At 39.8% G+C, this 22,810-nt stretch overlaps 1 protein-coding gene across 2 annotated transcripts in view; it reads right to left on the bottom strand.

Annotated features, from left to right (window-relative positions):
* Positions 1 to 22,810, bottom strand: part of LOC134210927 (potassium voltage-gated channel subfamily KQT member 2-like) — a 685,380-nt gene that overhangs the window by 273,298 nt on the left and 389,272 nt on the right. For both annotated transcript variants that reach the window (XM_062687367.1, XM_062687366.1), the window contains exons 4-5: positions 9,238 to 9,320; positions 8,942 to 9,117 (exon numbers count right to left, since the gene is read on the bottom strand). In XM_062687367.1, the coding sequence (XP_062543351.1) occupies positions 8,942 to 9,117; positions 9,238 to 9,320 (259 nt within the window). The remainder of the gene's footprint in view (positions 1 to 8,941; positions 9,118 to 9,237; positions 9,321 to 22,810) is intronic.

Below are 22,810 nucleotides of genomic sequence, written 5' to 3'. Positions count from 1 at the left end.
AAATCACTTTTTAAAAAAAATCGTCGATGAAATATTTTAAAACACCCCGTACGTCATTTCTAATGACCTTGCCTAGCTTTCTGTGAAAAAAAATCAGAGGTACATGAAACTTCGATAATAATCCATTTTTTTTTACATCGTGTATCATTTCTCAAATTCAACTATTAGTATTACATAGATCAGTGTGGACATACATAATGAAAAAATGGAATAAAATGGGTGGTAGGTAAAAAAAATTTTCTTTCCTCAAAATGACAATTTTCAATTTTGAAGTACCGTGCTGTGCCCTTATTCCAATCAGCACCTAATTCCGTTCTCGCAAGACACTTTAGTGATGAACTTTGTATTACCTTAAAAATCACTCTAATAAAGATTAAAAAAAAAAAAAAAAAAATTCTCGCAAGACAAAATGATAAATAATAAAGAGTTTTTGTCTAAAAACAACAGAAAAATATCCTTGTACTTTTCTATGGTTATGTATGCATGAAATGAAATGAAAACCAGCGTCATTTATAGCGATTAATAGTGAAAATTTAAACAAAATTTGTTGGTCGTCACTACGAGCGCCATTTTGACTGTTTTCATTAACCCACTTGCTAAGAACGTCTGTCATAATATTTAAGCATTTTTAAGTGAAAATTTGCCCTGGATTTCAAACACAGCAGCATAACAAGACAAAACAGGTAATATTATAGCGTATTACCAAATTGTTGTCTGTATTTTCCCGATAGAAAATGCTGAAAAGTGAAAAATATCTTGACCGGAATAAGGGTACATCTAAATCTACTCGTTCCTTATTCCGTTCATCGGGTTTGGAGGATGGATTCTGAAAATTCCGTGTTTGAGAATATAATCAATGACAAGAAAAAATACATTGTACATGAAACCATATGAATGGTGAACATTTGAAACTTTATCCCGCAAGCAGGCAGACCGAAAGGAACGACTCTACGCGAAAAGGTTATGGGACCTTTTTCAACTCGTGCCGGGAAAATATAGTTTTTTCAGTTAATGATTAAATGATGATTTATAAAGTTAATGCTGGAAAATGTTGAGAAAGGGTTTTCGAAGAATACGGACAATTTTAAACAGCACAATCCATTTAATAGTGGCGTTCTTGTTTAAAAGCTTTATCCGGAAATTTCTTGGCGAATTTCTATAAAAAAAACACTGCCCTCTCTGAGCTGCAAATAAGATTGTGTTTTACCGAAATCCGTGAATACTTCGTAGAAAAAGGGTTATCCGGTACTTTAAAGAACCGAAACATTAAATAATATTCAATTTGAACGAAACAGTGGTACAAACAATTCCAAACAAACAGAGACATTGTTTTGGAAGGTTCAGGTCAGAATTAAAGGCCTAGTATCCAGGCTCAAGTAAACATTACTTTGAGGATAAGGTGTAAAACTCCGATAAGGTATTGTATCTGTCCTTTTCTGTGGTACCTAATGCAACTGGGCAGCTAGCATCAATGTTCATGTTGAATATATCTCGAATGGTAAGTGAAACAAACGAAAAAACAGTCAACTTGCCTATATAAGAAAATATCTTTCATTGTTTGTATTTAAAATTTGGAAGGAAATTACATTTTAAGCTTTTTATTTGCAATAATATAATAAAAACCCAGATTAATCCACCTAGCGGTGATGATCCCGACTAGAAGGTCATATCAAAATTATATCATACTATGTTATTATGTTATACTCAATTTTTATAACAAAATTTGTTAGAAACATGGTGCAGGATGTTGTTAAAATAACTAAATTTCTATCAAAAACTGCACTACTGGAAACAAAAAACTATCAAATTTTGTTACAATTTTATCATAAAAATAACATATTCTGTTAGAAATTTATAACAGAATCAGATACAAAATATATTGTTTCTGTGCAGTTGGAATTTTTACAGGTCGTGATAGGTCTCCAGATTGTGATCAACAATCATAATTTTTTGTTTTTGTCTGAACAAGAATATTTTTCGAGAACATGAAATTAACAACATTACAAATAAGGCAACCTTCTCAAATTATATCAGCGTTGTGATATCTGAGACTTTGCTACATCTATTTTAATTGCCTACTGTTGGGCAATTCGGTGTTGAGAATTTTTCAAATCATATTATGATATAATCCTGTTACAACATTTGAAAGATAATGGCTACTGAGAACAAAATTGTATCAAAATAAGTTATAAATATCACAATATGTTAAAATTGTGTTCAATTTTTGTTATGCTCTTCTAGTCGGGATGCCTTTCTCGTGCGGTAAAAAATAGTATTTTGGGCATTATTTCTAAGCTCATTGTCCGTTTGGGCCAATTTTCAATAGGAAATAATGAGACAAGATTCTGCGTCTAATGAAACCTGTTGCGAGGAAATCGGTTCAGGGTAAGTGCATTAAAAGTGTGCTAGATTTTTTTACGCGCTTTTTTTTCTGAGAAAAAGTATTTTGGCCATAACTACCAAGCCCATTGTCCGATCCGTCCAATTTTCAATAGGAAACAATTTAGCAAGATACTGCGTCGAACGCAGCCTGCTGTGAGGGAATCCGTTTAGGGTAAGTGCATTAAAAATGAGCTAGACTTTTTTACGCGCTTTTTTATGAGGAAAAGTATTTTGACCATAACTTCTAAGCCCATAGTCCGAATCGGCCAATTTTCAATAGGAAACAATGGGGCAGTATACTGCGTCGAATGCAACCTGTTGCGAGTAAATTGAGGGTAAGTGCATAAAAAGTGAGCTAAACTTTTTGCTCTTTTGGTGCGCACATACACACACACATACACACACACATACACACACACATACACACACACACACACACGCACACACACAGACATCACCTCAATTCGTCGAGGTGAGTCGATTGGTATATAACACTATGGGTCTCCGAGCCTTCTATAAAAAGTTTGTTTTTGGAGTGAACATATAGCCTTTACGTATACTTAGTATACGAGAAAGGCAAAAAGATGGATTTGTGAGAAAAATGATGCCTGATATTAGCATCTCCAAGAAATCAAATGTTTTTCGGGTGATTGGAATTAGGAACACGAATGAACGGAATTAGGAACAATGCCATTTCAGGCGATTGGAATTAGGGCCGCATAATTGGTCAATTTTGTTTTCACTATTGGAGCCTAAGTCTATGAATGCATCCCAACATATTTTATTTTCAATTGTATATAGAAAATGACACTATGCAGCGAAATTTCAACTTCAAAATACTAAACGGCTATTTTTTAGAGCTTTTAGACATAGCGCATTGTCTTAGGTGAACGGAATAAGGGCACAGCACGGTAATGATCTTTTTCGTTAATAAATTTTTATAACTTTTTACCGAAAGTTGTTAAATAAGCCATATAATTAATTTCACTAAAACTATTCTTTTATTGAGCAAAGCAAAATAAATTATAGAGCAGGTTATTGAGAGTTTCACAATCGACGTTTTCACTATTTGTCTATTATCGTCCTTCCGTGTCGAATACATATCTTTACAAATATTCTTCAACTGTTCATTTAAAAGTAGCCAAAGAATTGATTAACGAAATAAATCGAGAAATTTTGACGGGACATTATTTTATTGTGTTTATTAAAAGTATGTTCCATGTGAATTGAAATGAAACTGCCTTGTCATAGAGGAATTTCGATTTTTTCAGTCAGTTTTACTGTTCTCTTGATTATCTAATCCTTATTTGAGCATCAAGCTGCAGAATTGTAAAATAATGAATAATGGTTTTGGCTCCGTTGCGCTTAATGCACTTGAGCATAATAAGTAAACGAACGAATAATAGAAACATTATTTGTTTTCCTCTTTGTTCATTTTATTTTCTTATATTTACTTCGTAATTAAAAATCTGCCCTATTCAAATGAGGATCCTGTCTGTTATTTGCAGACAACAAATGACGAAACAAAAAACATTACTTCTATGGAGAAAAAGTGTGACGGTGGCGTAGGATGGACCCATTGTTTATGTTTCGAAGCGCCATCTGCGATTTCCAAGTGGGTACGCGAAACTAAGGCTAAATGTCAAGTTGTTCGGGGGTTGCCAGTCACTGTGAACCGGACAAGTAAACACAGCAATGCACCTCCAAATGGTCGTAACCAAAATTAGTGCCCAACCATTGAAAACGAATAATTCACGTATGTTTTAATTGAGTGCAAAATCTGGGTTACAACGTTATGGAATGTCACCTAGATTTATTGAGTTTCCACGGTTTCCACACTAACAAAGAAGAAGAAGATATAGTAAATAAACAATCTGTCATCCAGCTGGCTTCTCTCTCTCAGGTCTTATCCTAGTTCCTTTAACCGACAGTTTGTGGATGGTGCAGCAGATCGAATCACAGCGTTTGCAACTGCCGTAATCTGAAAAAGTGACGTGTTAACGAGTGTTAACGAGTAGTACTTATCGAACTCTTTAACAGAAAAATGAAAAACATGCATGTTGTAAAATGGCGCATACGTTACTTTTTCAGATTACGGCAGTACTGGTGTGTATCACCGCGCCACGTCACCGCCGCTGGCATTTTTTTCATCGGCACACCGCTGTTCAAAATGTGTCTCGTACTTGACTCGACGAAGGTGAAAGAAGGCTCTTTGACCGCAAGGCCGAAAGTTGTTTGGCCGAATATGTAACTTGGCCCAAGAAACAATTTGGCCAAGGCACAATTGGCCGAAAACATTATTCGTTAAAATGGACATACGGCCGAAAGTGTCGTTCGGCCTCACTGTTCCGTTGGCTGAAAAAGTCGGTTGGCCGAAAAGCTTATTTGGCTGCAATGGTCGTTTGGCAGAAAAGGTCATTTGGTAGAAATGGACATTCAATCAAACGTGTCGGACGACCGAATCGACGCGCAGCACTCTGTCACTTGCCCGATAGCTACTGCAAACTATGAAAGATCTCACTTGTCTCGACTGGAGCGAGCCACAATACAAGTGAATGTTCCACCGAATATCAAATAAGTTATTTTTTCTTCTGCTCGCGACGAATAACACACGCACTGTACTCACTTTCAAGTTTTTTTTCGCAGTGCGACATCCCGCGGAATGTACTTAATCTTCGAAACACATTTCGCGGAATGCACCTTTTATCGAAAGGCATTTCGCGGAATGTACCTTTCCACCCAAAGTCTTCTTCTTTTTATTGGCATTACATCCACACACTGGGACAGAGCCGCCTCGCAGCTTAGTGTTCATTAAGCACCTCCACAGTTATTAACTGCGAGGTTTCTAAGCGAAGTTACCATTTTTGCATTCGTATATCATAAGGCTAACACGATGATACTTTTATGCGATTTTAAGCAATGTAATACTTTCTTTGAATCACCGCATCCGGTCGGTATTAGGGTGAAGCCGAAGTAAACGCGACGGTGCGATACGACGCCACGCGACAGTGCAATTTGACAGTTCATTGATAATAATTGTTATTCTTTTACGTGAGTAGCCTCGCGTCGCATCGCACGTCGCAATTACACTGGCGGGCACCTTAGGCTAAGTGAGGAAAGAAACCTCGCAAGTAATACTTGTAGAAGTTCTGAATGAACACTAAGGGGTCGTTCAAAAAATAATGTCACAGGTTTTAGGGGTAGGGGGTCTAAGATTTTGTGACAGTGCATATACTTGGTATACAGACAGAGGGGAAGGGGGTTCTAGAAATCTCAAAAAGTTGTGGACGTCATATTTGAATCGCCTCTAAGCTATTGTTATTAATATTCCGCGAAACAGTACATTCCGCCAAAAGTCATTCGGCGAAAAGGTACAAATGTTATTCCGCAAAATTTCCAACCGTGAAAATGAACTCCGCGAAATGGTTTTCGGCAAAATGTTATTCAATCGTTCGGCCTAGTGACATTTGGCCGAATAGGATTCGGTCAGACATCCCTTCCTTCTGGAAATCACAGTGGCGTAGGAGTTGATCGAGGCAAGATTTTGTTCCCAAAGCATTGGTAGGCTCAGGTGTGTTTAACATTCGACTGAGCCGCAGTTTAGGATAATAATATTTATAACAGATATCACCTTATTATCAACAGTTAGTGGAACATAGACCAACGTACTTGTGGAAACTCAAGATTGGGGAGTTATTTTTTCTTACCCAGCATTATATGTGCCATTTTTTATAGGGTAAACATTCAGTCAAATTAAAGCATTACTTCCGCATACAAAAAAAAATAAGGATATAAATCATCACGATGAACAACCGGTTCAAATGTGTTAAAACTGTCTAGCCGTTTTCTCTTAAACGGAACACACTTTCCACTACAAAACAGACGGTGGGAGCTGCTCATATATGGATCTCATAACTTGGCAAAAAGCAAGCGAGTGAATTATTTTCCTGACCATCATAATAGGCCAACCAGATGCCATCAGCTTGTAAAAACTAGCGAGATGGACGACGACGTCGAGGACGGACGATGGCACTGGTTGGATATGCAGATGACTACCACCTCTATCAACCGGTACGAGTACCGGTGCCTTTACGAGTGTGATAGCGTATGGAGCACGTTGGTTTCAACAGCCCTCCACCATCGCCACCACCCAATGCGAAAGTGGAGAAAAATCTGGTCTACAGGTTCACAGCGATGAACAAAAACCCGGGCTGGATGAGATGTTAATTGTTATGATCGCATAAAATGAATAAAGTTTACACCGGATGCAGCAAGTAGCCACCACGGATGGTCTTCATCAGTGTGCGAAAATGAAAAGAGCGGGCTGGCGCTTTTATACCTTCCTGGATTGAGAAAAATAGAAATGGGCGGACGAGTTGGGATGAGATGATTTCATTGTCCTACACGGGTCTGCTGTTGGGAGAAGTTGTTTTTCATTTGCATTTCCTGTCCGGGTATTCGTTCCAGAAAATAGATGGAGATAAACAGAACCGTTTTGATGTGAAGAATACTAGTAATGATTTCGGATGTGATCTACTTTGAAGAATGATTGGATTCCGGCGTGGAAAATTTCAATCGTTTCGGGGAAATTTTATTCATGGGAATCGAGTTCGGTATATCGATTAATTTTAGGGAAGCGAAATAGCTCTGGCTCGTATCCTTATGAAGGAAGAAGATGCTTCATTCACCAAAGTGTTCTCAATCGAAGGAATGTCTTGCCTTTTAAAGGAACCGAATTTTGTTATGCAAAAAGGGCTAAACGATTTTAAATGATGATGATTATTTAAATGAAAGCGTTAGTTAATGAGTTATCAATATAAAAATACGAGAAAGAAAAAAAGCAAATAGAGTGGGGTCGCTGGAGTTTGTTTTTGGTTATTTCTGGCCTTGGATTTTTTTTATAACAACATCTCACATGAAGTCTTACGCTACGGAAGTAACGAGTTGGCGGAGTTTGTAAGTCCACACAGAACGTAAGACCCGACCCAATGCAATGTTGTTCTGTGACAATGATTCAACGCTGGAATGCGATCTTGAACTATCTTCGACAAAATGCCATAAAGATTTGAAGATCCCACTAGATGACAATGAAAGGCAACGAACCTGAACAGGCATCCCGAATGGGAAAAAAGTGTATCTATCACACTAGTGATAAAGGCAGAGTAAAAATCAATTTCGGACATAGTTATTGCATTCCGAATTCCGGACCACACCTGTTTTTACATTCCGAGCTAGTGCTCCCTTCCGAAAAACGACATCAAATGCAAAGGCCCTCATTCCACTCGCTCACCAGAAGAATCTGGCGGTTTTCGAACATCTCTCGCAGCCAGCTCCAATCCTGATTTGATAAAACGCCGCACCACTGGTAACTGGGAACTCTAAATCATGGCAAAGCCATGAGAAGTTGTCGAAATTGGCAACAGGACGCATCCAGCGATTAGCATAGGAACCAGCATCATCATACACCTGAACTTTATCCCAGTAAAGCATAATTGAGAGCGAATGTCGGCAATTGACGTCGATGGAATCAATAATTCAAAAGTTTTACTCAAAATAAACATATTTCTTCAATTGGAAAAGTTGTCGATTTATTGTAATTTTGGTTTAATATATGGCAGATATTTTTTTGTGGAGAATTCTGGCAATAGTTATCTTGAAGTTAACTCCAAGCGATGTTTTAGGGCAATGTGTCAAAGCTTAAAACGAAAAATTTGTCTTTGGTATTGGATAGGACTGGAAATAGTTTTCATGTGAAGATTTCGGCTATCTCATTCTTAAAAAACATTCAAACGATCATCGTTTTAATGGTTTTCCAAGACTGAGGAGAAATCTCCACATGAGCATTATTTTTCAATAAATAAAATAAAATTATATAAGGCGTTGAGATGCACCTTGGAAATATTGATAAATTATTAACGTATTAAACCCTAGTCAATACATGCCGAAAGCTGCGATTTCTTCAAACTACTTATTGTGAACACAATTCTTTTTTCCCTCGTATTTATGCCATCAACAAAAGGATACGAAAGAGCACGCTGCTGTAATGTGATGACTTTTTCGATTTACCACTTGGGATCAGTTTGCCAATGGTTGGGGAAAGAGGACGAAAGAAAAAAAAACGACAATCGGTACGTGAATATGTGACAACGTCTCTGCCCTGGAGCTTCCCTCGCATGAAGCATCACGATCTTGTTATGGGTACACTCACTCCGATCGGTACTTTTCCACTTTCCACATTTTCTGTCATTCCGATGACATAATGATATCTTTACACCATTATGGGAGCACGTACTTCTTTTCCTTTATGTTGCCCTCAGCAAAATATAAATTCCGATAGCAGACGCATCGTGGAACGATGTTTTCACGTTTGGAGGACGACCAGCGAGACTGGAAATCGATACCAGGAACATATGTATTGATCTCGCTGCTGGTCATCATTAGTGAAGTACGAACGTACTGGCAGAAGGAAACGGTTCGTTCATTTGTTCGCTCACCCATCTTATCGGTATTTCGCAGAGTGAGTGACCCCGCACTATCGGTATGACCGGCTGGTACTTACTTGTCTATGAGCATATACGACGCTCCCTAACAGCTTCCACGTGCCACCACGTCGGTCCATCCGCACCATCCGCAGGATCTGGAAGAACCGTAGGCCACGCAATGCACTCGTAGCAAAGACCTGGCCGGATGTTCCCATCACAAGTACCACTATCGATGCTATTATCGTAACTATATCTGTTGATGGAGGATCGAGAGCACGGATGGAAAAAAATAGAAATATTATTTAGTTAATTGGTTGCAGTCTGGTTCAACAAGATGTGGCCCCACCCCGTCAATTCATTCGAGTTGGCTTACCTATGATACAAAAAGGCCGTTTTAAAAATTTTAGCCTCCCTACGGCTCCTTGATATCGCGACCGGCATCCTGATGACCACAGTCTGTAAATGAAATAAAACAAGAGTTTGGAATAAGCTGCGATAAAAGTAAAGAAGTGATAGTTTTTCATTATTTGTTAAAGGGTGCTCGTAATAACAATATGTCTATGTTTAATCAATTGCATCAGCTTCTAGGATGTTGAGGAAAGCTTGCTATTAATAAGCTGACGTTTATTGGGGAATAGGTGTAAAATGAACACATTAAGGACTTGCGTTGAATTCAATCATCAAACAAACAGGAATTTTCGTCTTTTCGTCATAGTCTCGAAAACCAATAAAAGGGACACTTTTTTGACAAACTCATCCATACTAAATCGTGAGGTCAATAGAAACGTTCGGCTATAGTGAAGTTCTAGCAAATGGACATTGCTTTCGTTTCGATGGACGGAAATACCTGCCGTGTCCCTATTCATATTAAACTAAACAAATTTTTCAGTAATAATCATTGTTTGTATAGTTTTTTTTTTTCTAAATAATAAACATCGAAATTTCGTGTGTACAAAGATAGTGCAGGTAAAATGGACACTGTCTGGTGGTAAAATTAACATCGCTTTTAAAACCCTTTTGAAATATTTAATTTTTAATAGTGATGAACTTTGTTAATCTTAAAAATCACTCAAATAAAGAATAAAACAAAATCAATTTTTAATGTTTTCAACTCCAACAGAGTAAATTTAACCATTAAAGATTACGATAGACATTTGAAAAATCTGGTGTATCTTTTGAAAAGCTCTTAGTCATCAAAATAATAAAAAGAAGAAAAAAAAGTTTTGTAATATCAGTTATTTTAAAATTAAATTTAGATATTCAAAGTTTTATCTTGGTTATTTGATATGGTTTGTTTTTTGAACTTCCGATCCACAATTGCACAGCTTTTATCATATTTTTTTGTATTTTTTTTTAATCTTTATTATTGTGATTTTTTATATAAATTTATAAGTTCATCACGTTTTTGTATGTTTGATACGAGTGTTCATTTTACCTGCATACATGCCATGTGATAAAAGGGTTAGGGTCGTTTGGCCGAAACCTATTCGGCCGAATGCCATTTGGCCGAATGCCACTAAAGCGAACAAACCATTAGACCGAAACCCATCTGGCCGGCCGAAAGTCATTTGGCTTCTTCTTCTTCTTCTTATTGGCATTACATCCCCACACTGGGACAGAGCCGCCTCGCAGCTTAGTGTTCATTAAGCACTTCCACAGTTATTAACTGCGAGGTTAAGGTTAAGCCAAGTTACCATTTTTGCATTCGTATATCATGAGGCTAACACGATGATACTTTTATGCCCAGGGAAGTCGAGACAATTTCCAATCCGAAAATTGCCTAGACCGGTACCGGGAATCGAACCCAGCCACCCTCAGCATGGTCTGGCTTTGTAGTCGCGCGTCTTACCGCACGGCTAAGGAGGGCCCCCACGGCTAAGGAGGGTGATTTGGCTGAAAGGGTCATTTGGACGGATGGGTCATTTTGCCGAAAGGTATAATTAAATAATAGGTTTTTTTTTAGTAAAGTGATGTATAATTTTGATTTTGAATTTATATTGCTGAATTTGTAATGTTTGTTCTTTGGAAATACTGTCTAATGTTATGCCGAGACATTGTTAAGTCAATAGTTTCGCAGTGTTGATTGTAAACGGCCATCATTCGGTTGAGAAGCCCAAATTTGGCGTAATTTGTTCGGCAGCGGTTGATTATTTTTAACCAACCCTACTGACCCTACTTCAGCTTAGTGGCTTTCGACCAAATGGCATTCGAACAAACGGCCCTTCCCCGTGATAAAAGACTCTCCTATAACGATGCTAACCAAAAATTTTACTATTCACTCCTGTAACATCTTTGTGAAAGTTGTTCAATTTGCTGCTATTGTTTGAACCAATGTTATGATTATTTTATTAAGAATTACAGCTTACGGAAAAATGGTTGAAAATTACATTAGACTCATTTTTCACGGCCTCGTTTGGTATTTTGGATAGTAATAGCATTTCGTTAGTATCAAAATCAAAATATTAGCTCAGGTACCTTATTTTATTTCGAGGAATGCTTGTGCATGGTTAACATACGCCGATGTAGTGTTTTGATCTAAATATAGCCAACTGTTCATTCTACCACCTCTTCCCAAACATTGCCGCCTCTGTGAGAGCTCTTTGTATCCTCTGCCAAGATCTAAGGCATGTTGACCGAAGGTCTGCAACCCGAGCAGAAGAGAATAGCTCAATCATATCAATTCCAAATTTGAATTTGATAGCAAAATGAGATATGGACATGACTGATACACGAGATAAAAGATCCGACGACTTTATCAATATTTTGCACTAAAATATCATGAGGATATAATGTTATGCTATTTATAGTAAGTGATCAATATCTCGTGCTATTAGTTAGTTTTTATCCGTAACACATATTGGAATTTGAATGATTTCCTTTCTGCCAAGAAGCAGAAATGGCATAATGGTATCGAACGGGATTTAGGTGTAAGATTTACATGCTGTTATCATTTTTTGCTACATTCACTGGTTTTTTAGTCGTGTAAAATACCAGATTCACGTTCTCAAGACCTGTAAAAATAAATTTTAACGTAATACCCGGGTAGAAGAAAATAACAAAAGAATAACAATTTTACCATTGATATATGAATAACTAAATAACGGAGTAAAATGTGATATTGGATTGTTTGATATAGCTATTAAATTAGCAAAAATGATAGACATTTATCGAGCATATTGATCATAAATATATTATTTTGCCATTATAGGGTAAGACGGTATAATGCGCCCCACCTGGCCAAAACGCCCCCCTTTGATTTCTAGAAAACTATAACTAACTAAGGGTCAAATTTAGTTGGTACCTATACATATTTGTAAAACCATCATCCTATGTGAATATGGGAGTATTTTTGTATTACATAATGAAAATATTTGCAAAATACAAAAAGTCATAGTTTCGATGCAACTTTTAATGTTTGTTTGCTCAACATTCTGGAGCGACGCTAGCGTACTGTCCGCAAAACGTGCACTGGAACACTTAGTTGGGCAACAAAATAACTTTTCTCAGTGGTTAATATAATATAAAATTGCTTCCATCTTCAAAAATGTAACGTTTTCAAAAAACATGTTTCACTGGTCAAAACGCCCCAGTGTAGGCAGGACAATATGCCCTTACCAATTGGACACAAGCGCGGCGAGCTTGCATCAGTTGCTTCCAAATTGTATGGATAATATTGAAATGTAATTCCAACCTGCTTAAATGGACTTATGTTGGTTTTTTACTGTCAAGCGCATAAGAATTTGTAACCTTTTTATTATGTGATTGATAAATTACTAATGAAGGGCTATGAAACGTCTTTGGTTAAGGTGGGGCGTATTACCCAGGCACTTTTTGAAATCATTTTTTTACGAGTTTTCAAAAAAGTTTTATTACGTGTTATCTGTAATATTTGTATATGACTACTTACGGGCAATGCATTTGCGACTACCTGGACTACCAAATAACACAAAGTTTGCATAAATTGCGTTGAAAAGTAAAAAGTTATCGAGGAGTTGCCTTAGGGGGGGCATATTATACCGTCTTACCCTAATTACACACCAATGACAAAATATTTTCAAAAATGAGAATATCAAATTAAGTTATAATTCACATGTTGAGGTTCCAAATGATCTGGGTTCTGCGGATAGAGCCGCTTTTCTGTTCTCAAGCGAGTAGAAGGATATTTTGAAATCACTCCCATAAGCAAAATTATTTTGCAGTTATTTGACTGTCAAACATTTCCCGCTGTTTGTATTTCACTTTCCATGCCGCATTAGAGCGCACAAATGCGCGAGACTCTACATGACTTTACGATGGTTTACATACATTCCTGCTCAGCTGCTGAATCTCGTGAAATTTCGTAACGAGTGCTTTTTAATTGCATTCTTACTAATTTTCTACTCGAAATATATTGTGAAAATAATTGTTACAAAGAGTACAAAACTAAAACTTAGTTCGTTTTTATTTTTTTTCCCAAATAATAACAATACTTTTCAATATGAGATTTAAAACGATCGACACTCAACAGGTACGATAAATCAGAGCAGTGTCAAAGTTGTAGTTTGGCAGCGCACATAATCAGAGACGACACCGAAGCGAGCACACGCATATGGTTTCTTGTTCTTCTTCTTCTTATTGGCATTATATCCCCACACTGGGAAAGAGCCGCCTCGCAGCTTAGTGTTCATTAAGCACTCCCACAGTTATTAACTGCGAGGTTTCTAAGCCAAGTTACCATTTTTGCATTCGTATATCATAAGGCTAACATGATGATACTTTTATGCCCAGGGAAGTCGAGACAATTTCCAATCCGAAAATTGCCTAGACCGGCACCGGGAATCGAACCCAGCCACCCTCAGCATGGTCTTGCTTTGCTTTGTAGCCGCGCGTCATACCGCACGGCCAAGGAGGGCCCACTGGTTTCTTGTTACAAGCAAATAAAAAAAATATCGTAGAAATTTGTTTGTGTTTATAATTTTTATCGTTTCTCATGTGCGATTAACCGAAGCAAAACATTGCAAAATGGTGAGTGTTATTTTATTGTGATTTGGTAAATTAAGTGTACTTCGCGATGTGATATCAAATTCCAGTGAAATGTTTGTGTTGTGTAAATTTGCTGAACCGAAACAGAAATGTTTACCATTCGCGGTCACTTTATGTTTTGTGTTTAAAATGTGTGTTTGGACATAGAATGGTCAATTATCGTAGTGGATGACAGCGTAACATATTTAAACAGTATTATTTTTATGAAGTTTTGTGAACCTTCAGTCATGCCGACGCCGAACAAATCACCCGAATCAATGGAAAACAATTTTAATTCGCTGAGCGATGCCATTAAACGAGGTTTAAGTGACGGGCTGTCCATCAATTCCGCCGCCAAGGAATTCAAACTTCCTTGTAGCAGTTTGCAACACCATGCGAAGAGTATACTCCTTTGATATATCAAAGGAGAATTTGACGATATTCCGGACGTTTTACTCGGGACTACAAATCTTCATTTGCTAAGAAATATTATATCAAAGTTGCTATATGTATGTCAATAAATATTGGAACGTTGATTGACGGAAAAACCCAACTAATCATTAGCACTATATTTCACCTTTTCGACAATAGAAAGTTATTTTAGAGCCAGTATAAAACATGTGTGCACAAGTTCACAAGTTCTGAACTCAAGGATGGTTTCGATGGAACAAAACTCTTTTATAATGTCTCTTGATGTTCCTGAATATGTTATGAACAAAGTTGAACTCATATCCAAGCTTGGAATAACAAAAAGGTTAGTGTCGTGGCTGTAGACAACAAGCTCTGGATTCAAGAACGGTTTTGATGACCCAGGATATCCCAAAACCATCCGACTATGACTTTTGATCTTCATGAATATGTTATAGATATAGCTGAATACATATCCAACCTTGCAATGATAAAACAAGCTAGTGTCGTGGCTGTAGATCGCAGGGTCTGGGCTCAAGGATTGTTTGGGTGATCTAGCAAATCCCAAAAAAAAATTCAACTTGTTTTGCCATTTCTCCATTATTAATCACGAGACAAAGTGAATATATCAATTTTACTGGGTAATACCGATAAGGAACATTTGGGCCTTGAAGGATTACAAGGTGGCCCACAACCGTTTACAAATGGCACCGCAAAATCAAAACTTCATACAAGTAGCTGCATTTTTTTACGTTTAAGTGAAACAGTATAGATACTTCGAAGAAAAGTTCGCAAAGATCTCTGGCTCTCCATTGGAGATCATATCGCTGCATAATATTGACTTATAAAAAAGGAAAAAATCTCCGGATTGGTAATCCTACTCCTTTGCTCGCAAGGCTACTAGAGACCCCATCCTTCTATTAGAGGACCAGAGGACTCCTATCAAGAGGTTTGGAATCATTCTTTCAAAAGTTTCGAAAGCCTCATTTCAAAAGACCTGGAAGTCCTTCTTTCAAGAGGCCTGAAAGCCTTCTGCTAAGCGGCCCGGAGGCCTCCGTTCAAGAGGCCCGGAAACTTCCTTATTTCTAAGAGAATCGGAAATCTATTTTCAAGAGGCTCGGAAAACTAATTTCAAGAGGTTCGGAAGCCTTCTTTCAAGAGGCTGGGAAACCTCCTTATAAGAGGTTTGGAAGCCTCCTTTAAAAAAATTCAGAATCCTCTATTCAAAAAGTGTGGAAGCCTCCTTTCAAGAGAAGAGAAGACTTCTATTATTTTAAGCGGCCTAGAAGCCTGTTTTTGAGAGACCCGGAAGCGTCATCTTTTAAAAAGCTCGGAACGCTCTTTTCAAGAGGATCGAAAGGCTCCTTTTAGGATGCTCGGTAGGTTCCTTGCAAAAGGCTTCTTCCAAGAGGCTCGAAAGGCTCCTTCCCAGAGGTTTGTAAGCCTACTTTCAAAAGGCTTGGAAGCCTACATTCAAGAGGCTCAGAAGCCACCTTTCAAGAGGATCGAAAGCCTCCTTTAAAGTGGTTCGGACTTCGGAATCCTTCTTTCAAGAGACTCGGAAGCCTCCCTTCAAAAGGCCTGGAAGCCACATTTTAAGAGGGTCGGAAGCCTTCTTTCAAAAAGATCGGAAGGCTCTTTTCAGGAGGCTCGGAAGGGTTCTTTCAAGATGCTTGTTAACCTCCTTTAAGGTCACTCCTGACGGAATCCAAGATTAAAAGTGCTCGCGTTTTCGGGGGCACACCACTCGATACGGAAGCAACGCAAAACTGTCATTTTTATTATTTCACGCATGCTGCGACGCAGCAAAGCTAAATCAACAAAAATGACAGTTGTGCGCCGCCTCTGAATCAAGTGGTGTGCTCCCGAAAACGCGAGCACTTTTAATCGTGGATTCCGTCAGGAGTGACCTTAAAGAGTCTCGGAACCCTACTTTCAAGAAGCTCGGAAGCCTCCTTTCAAGTGGCTCAGAAGCCTCTTTTCAAGAGGCTCAGAAGCGTACTTTCAAGATGCAAAGCAAGCCACATTTTTAGTGGCTCTAAAATCACCATTCAAGAAGCTTAGAAGCCTTTTTTCAAAAGACGCTGTAGCCTACTTTCAAGAGATTCGGAAGCCTCCTTTAAAAATTTTAGCCTACTTTATGGAGAGCCATACTGCCTCTAACCGCAAGTCGAGCACATATGTATATGGGCCTCCATATACAGATGTGCTCGACTTGCGGTTAGCGGCAGCATATATCCCGTTAGTTGTCAGGTCCATTTATCCATTTTTAGGTCAAAAAAAAATTGGGGTACCTAAATTAATGCAAAAGTTCGAAGGGGTACATCTTGAGAAAAAGGTTGAGAACCGCTGCTCTACACATTCTTCATATATGTACCATTTCCTTATGCTTTATACAAAAGAAATGTATGAAGAAAATCTTGCACGGGGATGAAAAGTTCAGAAAAGTAATTAATGTACGGCCCCTAACTTGTTCCATGATCCAGTTTAAACAATATGCATATTGTACACAACTGAGTCTAACATTGCCAATTAATTGAATCTATCGGAATCTGTTGTAGCATACATATAATTAAATCAAACAGGTGAAAGTTTGCTCAATTGAATCGAGTCTCTGCCTAAATAATTCACTAGCACCAAGCGAGTCCATCAACCAATGAACTGTTGTTTACCTTTCGTATCCGTAGTGAAATTTATTAACATTGTGTAAACAGACTCGTTCGCATGACTAGGTCCCAGTTTCCAGTAGGTATACGTGGAACAGCATAAAAAACATCCTATTTGTCTGCGTCGCGCCACATTTCACGTCATCGTGCATCGACACTTCGCACATCCCCAATGCTTTTGTTTGCCATGCATGAACTTTCACATGACCTATTAACTGGTATGGGATGGGATCGGTCAGCCCCCAGCCTGGGTGCCGTTCTGGAATTCATTCTGTGCACGTGTCGAATGGCATGAGAAACTGCCGCACACTGTTGACATCTCCTGACCGCAGGTGAACTGAAATTGATTGTTCCGTTCTTCTAGGTCGGCCCGATGACGGGACGATTCTCCTCATGACCTACAGTCATGCGATAATTCCCCAGAGTTTTTACGGGCCAACCGCTCCGAAAATAGATACGACGACGTTCCATAGCGATACGGAGGCGGCTCTGACGTGACGGCGAAGGTGTTGAAATTCCTAGCGAAATAGTCCGGTGCCGATAATAACCGGTACGATATATTCGCTGCAAAGGGTATGCGGCACTTCTCATATATGCTTTTTGCAACTCGTGATGTTTTAACAGATTTCAATGCACAATGTGAGCCTTCAGAATACCATTATAAGCCGTTGAACGAGACAATCTAGAGCGATGATAAAATCTGATTATCTTCGCTACAGAAAGCAAAACAAAATGATATCCAATTGCGTTTTTCTATCAACATTTATTCATTTTCTTGTGACATACCCTTAGCACTGGCGTGTTGCATTTGCTGCCCCTTCACACGTGACCCACCTTCTTGGGCGTTTCCAATCGGAGGGCATTCGCAACCGTAGGTAGGTAGGGTTGATATAAAATAGAACAAGAATGTCTAACGCCTCCCAGTGGAATCGGCCAATGACGACAAACGACAGCAAACAGCGGCATCGACAGCAATTCATTTCGCACAATTTGCCAATCACCAATCAATCAACTTGATATGTTGACTCTGTCGTGGCTCGTAGCGCTCATCGTTATTGGGTATTCGACCACGGTTGATCCTAGGGCGAAGAGAGATCACACAGGCGAAACACTCCGGAAGATGGAATGTGACAGGAACGATGTTTTATGATATTTATGAGGTTAAGGGAAGATGTCGCAAAATATTTCCAGGGAGCAAAATGTCTATTTATCAGGAAACAGCAGTTATCGTCATCATTGAAAGTGCACGTAACAAGCAGTTCTACGAAAACAGATTTGCTCTCATATTAGAACTTTTTTGTGAAATGTCTCAAGTCGAGTCAAGTACGTGACACTAAAGACGTCCTCTCATTAAAGGGGGAAAGTATGAAATTTTAAGCCCAAACATAAGAACATACTACACTTTAAATTTTTTTTCAGGATTCGTTAATAGAATAAAATATGCTGATCGAAATAGGAAGTGTAAACACAAATGATAAAAGCACTTGGAGGCTCCCGTGTTATCAGGGAAGGTAGTTGATGAACTTCGTCAGTATGGCCTATGAAGACCTTCTGGGTCAGTTTTTTAAGGATCGGAAAGAAGAAACTTCTATCTTTAAATAGACCACCTTCATATGTTGTTCACCGAGTAATTAGCACAGCATAGCATAACATATTTGGGGTCCCAGAGCAAAGGCGTAGGATTGCCAATCCGGAAAAAGCGAGTTCTATTCTCGGTCCGGTCTAGGATGTTTTCGGGTTGGAAACATTTTTGACTCCCTGGGCATAGTGTATCCATTGTACTTGCCACACAAGATACATACTCATGCAATGGCGGGCATAGAAAGGTTTCAATTAATAACTGTGGAAATGCTAATAGAATACTAAGTTGAAAAGTAGGTCAAGTTCCAATTGGAATAAAGTGCCATAGAAGAAAAAGAAGCATAACATATTTAAGGTGTACCACGTAGATTGGATGCACACTTTCTTTTGAAATCTCGTTTCAGATTATTATCAGAAATCGAGGTGAGTGTGATCCATAACTTCAATCTAGAATAAAAATCACAAAAGTATGAGGCCCCGCCCATCTTCCCAGTAGTTTGGGTGGCGAAGAAAGTGTTGATGTAGTGCTTAATGAGAGGCCCCCGACTCAGCGACGCCCTCATAAGTACCACAGAGTTGGATATTAGAAAAGGTATTCGTTGAGTCAGGATTTGCCTGCTCACAGTAGGTTTCCTGTAGCAAAGGTAGTTCAGGATGTTTAATCGCGGATCTTGCTAATCGTGTAGCAGAGCGCCGAGTGGGTTAGAAAACCGGAACTATTTCAATCTCCTCTTAAAAAGGAAAGCATTCAGTGATGGAAATCGAGTATCGGTAACTGTGTATATTTACCATCTTGAGTATAGAGGGGCAAGAAGGCAGGAGCGTATGGAGAAAGAAGACCTCTCAGCTGACCTTGTTGAGTAATGGACACATTACTCATTTTTAGGAACCGGATGAGAGCTGCAAGATTACAATAATGCTACAAGAGGCTCCATGGAATTGGAGACATCACAAATCTCGCAAAGGAAAGGAACGCCTACGATGTTGTGGGAGGATCGATTCGTGGCCGGTACATAGTCTGGAGATTACTTGCTGATGCTTACGACTGGCCAACTCACTTCAAGGTGCAGTCGTCCATTTGATTTTCCTCAGAGAGGCACTGTCATTGGCCCTCCACGGGCTTTCCTAATTTTGGCTGGCGATTTTACTAGTCCATGTTAGTATATCAGTCAGTAGAACGGAGGTGATAAACTGCCGGCCTCGATAGCTGACTTCAGCCAGTAAGTTCGATATAGTATTGTCAGGTAGCTCGCAGTTCCCCGGAATCCAGGCAAAACTTGTCGAATGGTAAACACTCGCAAGGATGCTCTGGACCCAGGGACGCTTTGAATCCTCGCTCGTCAAAGCAGCGATCGCACTGCCATAGTAGACTGTTTCTGTGGGAAAGGCAGGTGAGCTAAAACCCATACAGCAGTCTAACGTTCACAATGACTTGTCCTATGCGGTGTAGCAGGGCACTGTTGCTCACTCTGTGGAGCCGGAAGAGCGACTGGACTAAGTTGATATAGTTCTCCGTCTTTGAGTGAACAGACGAGAGCTAATAAACAAACAATATCATCATTCAAGGCATCTTGGACAGTATAAGAGATTCCGCAGCTGGATCGGGGAACATCATACTTCTGATACTGGTAAATCACGTGTTTGACGGAGTTCAGATTTCGCAAACAGTGCGGAATGGACTACCACCGATATGTGAAGATATCGTGCCAAGACGGTAAACGATCTTGTACGATACTGGAACGTGATGTCCCCAGAGAATTAAAATTCAGACTTGTTGCGGTGGCGACTTCGGGCCTGAACGTTTCGCTAAGAAGGAAGCAGTGACCAAACCAAACTGTGATTATTGTTCTCTGTGGTAATCATTGAAAATTCAACAGAATATAGCTAGAGATTCTGTCGGTTTTCTGCCGACTATGTACTTCTGCATCCACCGATGCCGATCTACAGCTGAGTGAAGATCGAGTGAGTGAGGAAAGATAGTAGCTTCGCTACCTCTAGGTTGCCGGCGGAAGCTTGAGAGGCTGTATCAACTGATGACTCGATATGAGCTGCGAGTTATGCAACGTACACAGTTTGACGAACATTGACTCCGCCCCCAAGAAAGTGCTTCGGTTGCTGCTTTGTTTGAACGTGCGTGAAGTTGTTCGACCAACCATTTGACAGTTGGCGGCTCGGTTGGAAAAAATTAAAACGGTTTGATTTTGGTTTGAGTTGTCGGGGGTGGAGTCAAGGTTCGCCAAACATTTTTTTATTTATTTATCATCAGACTAAGGCCGGAGTGGCCTGTGCTGCACATAAAAGACTTCTCCATTCAGCTCGGTTCATGGCTGCACTTCGCCAACCACGCAGTCTGCGGAGGGTCCGCAAGTCGTCCTCCACCTGATCGATCCACCTTGCCCGCTGTGCACCTCGCCTTCTTGTTCCCGTCGGATCGTTGTCGAGAACCATTTTCACCGGATTTCTGTCCGACATTCTGGCTACGTGCCCGGCCCACCGCAGTCTTCCGATTTTCGCGGTGTGAACGATGGATGGTTCTCCCAACAGCTGATGCATCTCGTGGTTCATTCGCCTCCTCCACGTACCGTCCGCCATCTGCAACCCACCATAGATGGTACGCAACACTTTCCTTTCGAAAACTCCCAGTGCGCGTTGGTCCTCCACGAGCATCGTCCAGGTCTTGTGTCCGTAGAGAACTACCGGTCTTATAAGCGTTTTGTAGATAGTCAGTTTGGTATGGCGGCGAACTCTATTCGATCGAAGCGTCTTGCGGAGTCCAAAGTACGTACGATTTCCAGCCACTATGCGTCTCCGAATTTCTCTGCTGGTATCGTTATCGGCGGTCACCAGTGAGCCCAAGTACACGAATTCTTCAACCACCTCGATTTCGTCACCACCGATAGAAACTCGTGGTGGGTGGCTCACATTGACCTCTCTTGAGCCTCTTCCTATCATGTACTTCGTCTTCGACGTGTTGATGACTAGCTCAATCCGTTTAGCTTCGCTTTTCAGTCTGATGTAGGCTTCCTCCATCCTCTCAAAGTTACGTGCCATGATATCAATGTCGTCGGCGAAACCAAATAACTGGACGGACTTCGTGAAAATCGTACCACTCGTGTCAATCCCTGCCCTTCGTATTACTCCCTCCAAAGCTATGTTGAATAGCAGACACGAAAGACCATCACCCTGCCGTAACCCCCTACGGGTTTCGAAGGGACTCGAGAATGCCCCTGAAACTCGAACTACGCACATCACCCGATCCATCGTCGCCTTGATCAACCGTATCAGTTTATCCGGAAATCCGTCGCCAAACATGTTTGAGCATTTGTAGTGAAGTTGCACAAACCCCCATATATTTTTTGATGGTTGGTGCTCAAGTTGGTGTTTCGGTTGTTCGTGTGTGATATTGTTGGTCGAATAAATTGATTGTTCGTGCCGCAGTTGGTAAAACTTGATGGATGTTTGAACAAACGAGAGGTGGAGTTAATGTTGGTCAAACTGCTTGTGTACGTTCTATTAGTCGAATCGCCGACTCATGTGTTGTTTATGTTGAAATAGTTTAGTGCATAATAAATGAAGTTTTAAAGTCCATTATTTGCGTAAAATAAATACAATAGTTTCTCGTGGACATTGTGCCTCTGTAAACCTGTATGTTGCGCTGTGTCTGGTGATGAGATCCCATGGAATCAAGGCGTTCCCAAGTCCCAATCCCAGGAAGGAATCAAGCAATATAGTAGCGACATCAGCTGAAGATTCTGTACGTGCTCTACTTGCCCGCCATTGCCACTCCACAAGCAACAGTAGTCAACCGGTACCATCAGCGTTGGAGTCGGAAAACATCGATCGGAGGAAGGTGAGGGCCTACTTCCCAACAGATCTGTTGATCCCTGTGGCTGACATATCTTTCCCGGGTGCTGTTGTTTCCTTAAGGTGATTATAGAATGAAGCCAGAAATCGGCCATTTTGTAAACCACGTGCTTTTCCAATATTTTTTTCAAGCGCACGAGATGAAAGAATAATAACGCGTATGGGGCTGAAATAATGGTAGATCGTTTGCTTAGTTATGCTGAACAATCATAATTTGATTTTCGGAACTGTACGAAAACTATTACGCCAGATTTGGGCTTTTGGAAATGTTTGTAAATAAACTTGTGGTGAATTTGAAATTCACCACGGGCTTCATTCTATAATCACCTTAATCACCCGTAGCTGAATGGAGTTGTAAGACACCCATTAGTTCTTCGAACGCTGACCGACGATTCTCTTAACCCTTTATAAGGCAGTGGCAACTAT

The sequence above is a fragment of the Armigeres subalbatus genome, chromosome 2 (assembly GCF_024139115.2).
Source record: "Armigeres subalbatus isolate Guangzhou_Male chromosome 2, GZ_Asu_2, whole genome shotgun sequence".
NCBI classification, from domain to species: domain Eukaryota; kingdom Metazoa; phylum Arthropoda; class Insecta; order Diptera; family Culicidae; genus Armigeres; species Armigeres subalbatus.
Note: the sequence above shows the minus strand (reverse complement) of the source record. Positions and strands in the feature narration are given on the sequence as shown.